General features: G+C 34.4%; 1 protein-coding gene across 13 annotated transcripts in view; it reads right to left on the reverse strand.

Annotated features, from left to right (window-relative positions):
- Nucleotides 1-9,581, reverse strand: part of LOC106879514 (ralBP1-associated Eps domain-containing protein 1) — a 138,270-nt gene that overhangs the window by 34,326 nt on the left and 94,363 nt on the right. For all 13 annotated transcript variants that reach the window (XM_052978091.1, XM_052978097.1, XM_014929138.2 and 10 more), the window contains 4 exons: nucleotides 8,006-8,157; nucleotides 7,097-7,173; nucleotides 4,161-4,268; nucleotides 2,754-2,862 (listed from right to left, as the gene is read on the reverse strand). In XM_052978091.1, the coding sequence (XP_052834051.1) occupies nucleotides 2,754-2,862; nucleotides 4,161-4,268; nucleotides 7,097-7,173; nucleotides 8,006-8,157 (446 nt within the window). The remainder of the gene's footprint in view (nucleotides 1-2,753; nucleotides 2,863-4,160; nucleotides 4,269-7,096; nucleotides 7,174-8,005; nucleotides 8,158-9,581) is intronic.

Here is a 9,581-nt window from a genome sequence, read left to right on the forward strand (position 1 = left end):
ATCCCTGAAAAAATTTCCCCCACAATTTTCTTTATAATCGTAATCTATGCAGTCTGAAAGGGATTGGATAGACTTTCATTAAAAGATATCCATTTTCCTGGAAGTTATGAGGGAAAAAAAGTCAGATCACATGAATTTTCCAAAACTCCTCTCTCCATCCCCTCGGAAAAATTCTTTCTCATAAATCCCTATATACTCTGAATCCACAACATCTACGTGGTCTTTGTAGAAAATTTTGTTAAAAAGTATCGATTTTTGGGGATGTTATGAGGCAACAAAGTCAGGAGTGTATACATCTGTAGTAATGCCCTTTTATTTATATGATGTTTTCATTTCATGTTTATTTCATTCATTATTTGCAATGTTCTCTCTCCTCCTCCCTCTCTCACACACACACACACACACACACACACACACACACACACACACACACACACACACACACACACACACACTGCAAAGTTTACAGATGGACTGCTGAATTGAAATTTCTATGTTGCTTTGAGAAGATAGGACTTGGCAAACTGCTTCTCCCCCTGTCATTGGACTACAGTGGTGTTTGTTTAAAAAAGAGACATTATGACTGTGATAAAACAATGAAAGCAATATTTACTAAGCAAGTGAGCACTATTATACAAAGAAATAATTAGAAGTAAAATATCATAAAAATTATTAGATTTGGGAATCAAATGTGAAAATACTTGGGAATAAAATGTGAAAAAGTGGTTAGCAGAAGACTGCCCGGAGGGTGGTCTTTCTGCTAGTATTACTAATGTCAATTACTTTATCTAAATAGTTATATTAGTCCATAGTTCAATCATTGAACAATGCAGTGTGTAGTATCACTGAGCAAAGCACTTCATATTACATTGCTCCCCTCTACTCAGCAGAAATGAATCCCACTCAAAGGCTAGTACAGCCCACCCTCGTCCCACTCTCCAACTAGAAGTACTGCTGGATTAAGGATGGGAGAGTTGAGACAGTGTCTATGTCATTGCAAATACATAGGTACCTAAAACAATTAGCAAAAGTATGGGAGACTCTATCAGGTCAAACTTGCTTGAAAGTGACTGCTATGGTTACATGGTTTTATAAATTTATAATAGGGTAACATAAAATTATAGAGGACATGATATGGTAAATATTCAATCACACTTAAAAGAGCCCTGGATCAATTCCATTACTGTTAAGTCACAGAATCACAAAATTTATATCATGTTCTCAATCTTATCATATTGGTTATCAACATAGATGGTATTTCTAACTTTTAAACAGAAGAACTGGTATAATCAACTTAACTACTCCTGGGTAGGAGTATAAAAACTCCACCCCTCTGCCAAGTCATGTCAAACCAGTGTAACAGAGTGGGTTCATCAAACCAGTATGATCTCAAGCTCAAATTCATGGCCTACACATCAGATCATGGTTGGTGAAGAGAACATGCTGAGGCCTTCATCCTGTAGTGGACTGAACTTAGGCAATCCAATCCAACCCAAAACAGAAGCATTGACATTTTAGACAATGCTACTTGATCATGTAGCTTCGGAAGATAACCCTAAAATTCAGCATTAAAATTAGATGGCCATCAAAATGTTAAATGCTATGGCTGATTTAACTGGATTACAATAACAAACTGTTAAGAGTTTATTTTTTCTTTTATAATGAAGGGAAATAGGTATAGAAAAAAGAAAACAAAAAGATATGGACATGGTTGTGTGATTAGGAGGTTCACATTGCAACCATGTGATTCCATGTTTAATTTCCTTATTCAACACCTTGAGCAAGTATCTTCTACTGTAACCTCAAGCTGATTAATGTCTCATGAGTAGAAGTAATAGATGGAAATTACATGAAAGCCCCAACATATGTGTGTGTACTAATGTTAACATCATTTGTTTCTCTAAAAAAAACTTTTTTAAACCAGCTATGTTTATATTATGCCCCCATTGTTCTGTAACTTATCAGTTTGCAAAATAGAGGTCAATAAAATAAGCACCAGTACTGTATAATTGATTAAAACCCTTCACGGTAATGCCCTAGCATGATCACAGCCCAATGAATGAAACCAATAAAAGAATATAAAAATAAAAGTATTCTACAATAATAATGCAACCAGATAAGGCCTTCTCTAACTGCAATACTATGCAGAAAGCAAAATAACTGACCTTGTTTGTAAAATTAAAAAAGGCTCATAATATTTATACAAAGGAAACTGTTTGGGATAAATAAGTAAGTATATATGCCAGCATGAAAGATGGATGTTAAAAGATATATAAAGATAAATAATATAAACCTAAAATGTGCTGAACAGTGATATAGTTAAACATTTGCATTGCCCAGGGTTAGCCCTTGAGTTTTCTCTTCTTTAAAAATATATAAAGTACTATGAGAAAAAAAATGCCCCTTCACTCACTTTTAGCTACAATCAAGATACTGGATATTAACTTTTGATATCAAAAGTGAATATCTCAAGAAATTTAAGTGATTGATAAAGTTATTCTTGTATCTTTCTTTTCATTGGGGGACACATGCATAAAGAATTTTTTTTTTAATAGAAAAATGAAGAGGATAACAATAATAATAATATTATTAATAATAATGATAATAAATGGCATGATAATGGATATGAAATTATATCATTACACATACTCACTCACACGGACATACATACTGTCAATAAGATAAAGAAAATATTTTCAGAAAAAAGAGAGAGAAAAAAAGAGAAAGGTTGATATATACATGTGTGAACTAACCTGTTGCTGTGCCTGCAGCTGTCCAGTTGTTTCTATCAGTAATTTCTGGGGGAATGGGGTGGCCATCAGGAGACATTCGAAGTGCAACCGGATGGATTATCTTGGAATCCTTATTTAGTATGAGGAACAAAGAAATGGTGATGAAATACGAAACAAAATATCATCTCTAATAATTCAATTTAGAATGTAATATACTTTACCTATACAAAACATAATATATGGAAAACTAAGGTTGCAAATAGATATAACAAACAAAAATTTCAAACACCAGTAAATATATTTCTGGTAGATGAAATTTAAAGACTAAATTCATAAGGCATGGCTGTGTGGCTATGAAGTTTGCTTTGAAACCACATGGTTTTGGGTTCAGTTGCACTGTGCAGCACAAACATTATGCAGTATTGATGATCAAATAGGAACCATCAGTCTACTGAATGAGCCAACTACAATTTGTTTTTCTCTCCCCAATCTCTGCCACACAAAATTTAACTTTTTTTTTTCTATATTCACAAAAGTGAGCTTCTTTGTATATTGTGTTCAGAGCAATTTATTTTCATCCTGAATGCCTTTCCAATGGCCTTAATAATTTCCTTTAAGTGGAACATGTCTTCCATTTTCAGAAAATGTATTGGTTTAGTAAGTGACTTGATTCGATTTTGCATTGTAACTCAAACAACAACTGCATCATGCTAGATTCATGACAGCCTTCGGAAACACTGACATAGCATTTAGAGTCACTTTTGTTCTCATTTGTTCTTCTTTAATAATAGTATTACATACAATTAATTATCTTTTGACACACATTTAAAATCAGGACATAAATATTCACAAAGGTGAGAAAGAACATCAATGCACCAATATTTTCATCTTCCTGCATATATGCAAGACATGACAGAGACATCCCAGGACAGAAATTCAGAAGAAGACAGAAGTGGTAGAGATGAGATGTTCCTGCAACATCTTAGGGAATTCTGTACTTCAATCACATCACAAATAAACAAGTTCATGAAACCTTCCAGTATTACATTAGCCCCATGAAGACTGCACAACAGTGAAGAAAAAGATGGTATAACCATATAAGAAGATCCAGTGAACTTGCAAAGACCATTTTTTCTATGAGTTGTGGATGGGAAAAGAAGGAGAAGTAGACAGTGGAAAAGATAGACAGGCAATATGTGAGTGAAGAAAAAACTGGGGTTACAATGTTACAATGCCCACTTTGATTCCATGAGCAGTTGAGGGCCCAAGACAAGACTATTATGCAACATTATCTCATAAATAGAAGAAATGTCAAAATTTTTCACTTAGACATTAGCCAATTAAAAATATAAGCATTAAAAATGTAGTCAGTATGGTGTTTGGAGCACAAGAATAATGATTTCCAAATTCTGTACTTTAGTTACTCACAGGGTCAGTAGCTACTGGCTTAGAGAATTCAAAATTGACTGGCTTAGGAGCTGGAGATGATAAACCACTGGAAGTAGGGGATTCAACAGGAAAAGTTGTTCGTGTCCACTGCAATGATAAGAGAGTAGTCGTAATTATGTTCAAGGATCAAAAAGTTATATAAGTAATGCAAATGATAAAACATGAAAATAAATCAAAGCATATATTTTTAAATAAATTTCCAATGAGCAACATATATGTAAAATATACAAATGTAGAGACTTCACAATTGTTTCTGGTGCCTCAGCCACTACAATATTCTTGGAATCCTACTTCCAGATAATACCAGGTTATATAATAAAGTAGTTTTTGTTTTAAATATCTGGAATTTTTTTAATATATGTGGATCCTGTTTTGAAGGACACACACATACATATACTACAGTTTTGAGCACTTTAAGTGAACATTGCACAAAAGTATATTTTGTTGATTTTAAAGAATATTTTCATTCTTTACAGACATGCACACACATACACAAAGCTGTTATCACAAAGTTTCTGAACTGTACATGCTGTGATTGTACTGTTCAACAGAGATGCATAGACAGCTGACAATCATTGGTTAGACAGCTTGCTGAATCAAACAAGCAAAGCACCCTTGCAGCTAAACAGCAACCAGAATATAGAAGAAATAGTTTCTATCAAGGCAGTGAATGAAAATAGCAGTAACTGACATATTAGAGAACTCATACTTATTAATTCATATACAATTACAGATAACAATTGCCAAACATTTCTCAATTAGTTTAAAGGTCAATATTCGATGCTAAATATTGGTTTTGGTTCAAATTATAAAAAAAAAAAAGAACACAATGCTGCTGGATGGGTTTAGAAAGTTTTTAGTTCCTAATGTTTGAGAATAGATTTTTTTTAATGATACAAAACAGGATTTTTACAGTTGAAATGGCTCATAACATCTCCAAATTAGACAGCTGACACAACATTGCAAAGTATACAGTCTGTGTTAACAGCCAAGAATAGATCTCAACTGGATAATAATGAAAATATAGTAGACCATTACTGATATAATAAATATGACATAACTATTACAACAATTATACTGTTATAAACCATAATCTCTATACATATAGCAGATATTGTCAGCAACAACACATTTTTAACTTAGATGTATTCTGTATATCTCCAATCAAATATGAAATATTGATAAAATACAAAGGTCAGCTGAAAAGTTCATAAGCTGACCAAGATATTTTCATGGAATGTGACCAAATGAGGTATATTTTCCAACATAACACCCCCTTGCAGTTCACACACTCCTTCCACCAATGTTGAGTACTTGGATACTGTTGGTGAAGCTTTCATTCTCTTCATCCAAAAATTCATCAACAATAGATATGACACCATCACCTGCGATACTGGTTCCCAGCCAAGTGTTTCTTCATGTTGGGAACAAATGATAGTTAGATGGGGCAAAATCAGGAGAAAAGGGAAGCTGATCAATCAGTTCAAAACCACAGCCACACACAGTAGCCATTGAAAACAAAGACTTGCATACTGGAGCATTGTTCTCATGAAACAAGACTCCTGTCATAAATTTTCCTGAGTGTTAAGGCCCTGATAGCCTTTTGTAACTGCCTTAGCAAGTTGGCATAGTACTCTGGTGTGACCCTTTTGAAGATAAACACAATTCCTTTGCATTCCAAAAGGTTGAGACCATCAGCCACCATGCAGATGAAATAACTTTGGCCTTCTTTGGAGCAGGTGAGGAGGGTTGTTTCCACTGTATGGATTGTCTCTTTGGCTCAAAGTGATGAACCTAATGCTTGTCCTGGCTTAGAAAGTGTTCAGAGAGGTCAGCTGGATCTACCTTAAACAATATCAGATTTTCCCATGACGTGATCAGCATGGTGGGCTTTTCATCAGGTGTCAGAAGATATAGCAACTACTGAGCAGAATATTAACTCACTCATGGGATATGCTAATGGCATTGGCTATTCAATTTATAGTCAATCGCCTGTCATCCATCACCATGTGGTGAACACGATCAATGTTTTCCTCGATCATGGCAGTTGCAGGATGTCCAGACCTTGGGTCGTCTTCAAGACTCTCCCTTCCCCTCCTAAATTCAGCACTGTTGATAAAGCTGGAGCATCATCCCCTAACGTAGCAACCATATCAGCATGAATGTCGTTAGGGCTAAACCCCTTTTTTTTTTTGCAGGTACTTGATAACAGCACAATCCCAAATTTTGTCCATTTGCAAGCAAAATTGCTATTAGTTATATTTGAAGTCTTCTTTGAACAGTCAGATGTTGGTTCACCTGGAAAGAAACAATGCAGTTATCAATAAGATGAGATGAAATTAATGCATGCAAGATCCCACAGCTCTAGCATTGCTCCTTCATAGTCAGCCTATAAACTTTTCAACCCACCCTCGTAAGCTAATGTTTGTTGATAATGTGAAGCTAAACAGAACAGATGAATACAAACTTTGGCCTCTAAATTAATATATAGTGCTTAGAGTAAGTCAAAAGTATATTTAATGTCAGCTTGGTTGTCTAACAGAAAGGAAAATCAAATTTCCTTCAAACCACACTCTACTTATTTAAAAAAAAAAAAAGACATTAGATAATGTAGACATGCATATAGCATGTATGAAGAAAAAAAGACAGCTTGGTCATAGCCAGAGAGCATTATTAATAGGTCTACTCAATCAGTGCCAAAACTGTCTTATGTTCTTACTCTCGTATTGAATAGTCAGTGTTCCTGCAACAGTCATATAGGAACATCCAAAGAATGTCAGCATAAAACAAGTAACATATAAACTAAAATGAAACAAACAAATTGATAACTGAACTTCTATCTACTTCCTATACACATGAAGCTGAGAAATATATTAATCAATGAAGAGTTTGTTCACATAGTATACAGAAATTACCTGATTGCTAGGTGGTGTTGTAGGTGTTAATCTTTTCAAAGTGCTCCCAGGGGGTAGATCAGCAGCAAATGGCTCATCTAGTGGAAGTTAATGCATGGAAAAAAAGACAAGCAAATAAAAAACATTTGTTAGCAATTATGAATAAAACAGCAAATTTAACAAGCATAATTACTGAATAAGTCAAAGAAATATTTAAGAAAATATTACAGTTAATCACTTTATAGGCATGTCTTGTTTCACAACTACATGGTTTATGGTTCAGTTCCTTGCACAACACCTTGAGCAAGTGTCTTCTATTATAGTCTCAGGCTATCCAAAGCCTTGTGAGTGAAATTTGATAGATAGAAACTATGTGAAGCTTGTTAAGTAGACTGTCCTTAGGTGGCAGATTAAATCTATCACCTGATTTAACAGTAATTGATCATCATTGGATGTATTTGGCAGAGTTTAGCAGGCTGGGTGTACAGTTTATGGATAATTTGTGTGTGTGTTTGTGTGTGTGTGTGTGTGTGTGTGTGTGTGTGTGTGTGTGTGTGTGTGTGTGTGTGCACGCACATGCGCACATGTATATCCTGCTTGTTTTCACTAGTCAAAACAAAAACCAGGGTTGTTGTTCTGTCTTTCAAACTGTTATGTTATAGGACACAAATGATAAAACAAGTGACTGGAATAAGTTGATACAATCAACTAAAAATCCTTGAAGATTGTACCCTAGCCTGGCCACAGTCAAATGACTGAGACAAAAGAATATATAGCACTTGCCTAACATAAAATAAATTTTAACAGGGTAGAAAACCATAACTAAAAGTTTACTTCTATGAAATGCACTAAAAGGATATACTTTTTCAAGGTATATTTAACTGCTGGATAATTTCAATAATATAAAGAATATACAAAAGTTCTGCTAACTTTTACCGTTGGTCAGTGTAGAATAGGGCATCAGTGAAACAGGTAAGTGATCAGGTAACTCGATTTCATTGCGGCGTAACACTACTAGGTGCATAGCAATGCAGAATTCATCTAATGAGAGTGCACCATCTCGGTTTAAATCAGAAAGTTGCCTGCATAAATATAAATAATTTACTAAACATTTTAAATAGAAACATTGAACAATTAATAACAGCAACACAAAAAACATTGATACTTTTTAACTTTTTTTTTTTTATACATTCCTGGGGAAAATTTTAAGACAAGCAAAAAAAAATGTAAATTCAAATCAAAGTTTTGTGCTTATTGCCAAGGTAAATTTTATCAACTGGATTGATTGGTAGGTGGATAGGCAATTAGATAGTTAGATAGGTTTAGATAAATAATTATTTATCAGAGATAATCTTCCACAGTGATGTACCATATCCGCAAATAGATTATCATTTTTGCACAGTATCAAATATACAGCTTACTGGAAACAAGTGGTTGATTGTCTCCTTATCTTTTATCTACTCAAACCATTTCACATTCTACATAAAATTTTTAGATAACATGATATTTTCTATGTTGATTACTATACTTGCTACATCTAATAGCCAAAACTTCCGCAAATTACATTTGACCATCTTAATTGAGCACTTCTTGATATATGAAATAAGATGGTCACAAGTGGAACACTTGGCTCATAGGTCTGAATCAGAGCTGATTTAGAGTTAAACAACAACACCATAAGACTTTAAAATTAATAAAGTTGATAGTAACAGTTATAATGAGAAGTAATCGATTAACAGAAAACAACCATCAAACCATCAAAAATTTCAAGGCAATCCATAATTTATCCTACAGCTAGGGAGATATTCATAGAGAAATCAATGTAATATAGTAGAATAGTAAAACCAGAACGGAAATTTGACACACTCAAGGAACAAATTTCCAGCTGATGCTCACTTACAGCCTGCATACTTATCAGAGTTACTGTATTTAGATGATTTGAATGAAGAATGAAAGTGAAGAGAAAAAATTCTTAAAAACTGAAAGTTTAAAAAGGAAGAAATTGAAGAGAGGAAGTGGAACTAAGACAATCGTGACAATGTTAAAAGAGAAGTTAGCAAGGCGCAGGAGTGGCTGTGTGGTAAGTAGCTTGCTTACCAGCCACATGGTTCTGGGTTCATTCCCACTGCGTGGCACCTTGGGCAAGTGTCTTCTACTATAGCCAGGGGCTGACCAAAGCCTTGTGAGTGGATTTGGTAAATAGAAACTGAAAGAAGCCCGTCGTATATATGTATATATATATATGTATGTGTGTGTATATGTTTGTGTGTCTGTGTTTGGCCCCCAACATCACTTGACAACCGATGGTGGTGTGTTTACGTCCCCGTAACTTAGCAGTTTGGCAAAAGAGACCGATAGAATAAGTACTAGGCTTCCAAAAGAATAAGTCCTGGGGTCGATTTGCTCGACTAAAGGCGGTGCTCCAGCATGGCCACAGTTAAATGACTGAAACAAGTAAAAGAGTAATTAAAATTACCATTATTAAAACTGAAATCATTTTTGACAC

This window comes from Octopus bimaculoides, chromosome 2 (assembly GCF_001194135.2).
Source record: "Octopus bimaculoides isolate UCB-OBI-ISO-001 chromosome 2, ASM119413v2, whole genome shotgun sequence".
Classification (NCBI taxonomy): Eukaryota; Metazoa; Mollusca; class Cephalopoda; order Octopoda; family Octopodidae; genus Octopus; species Octopus bimaculoides.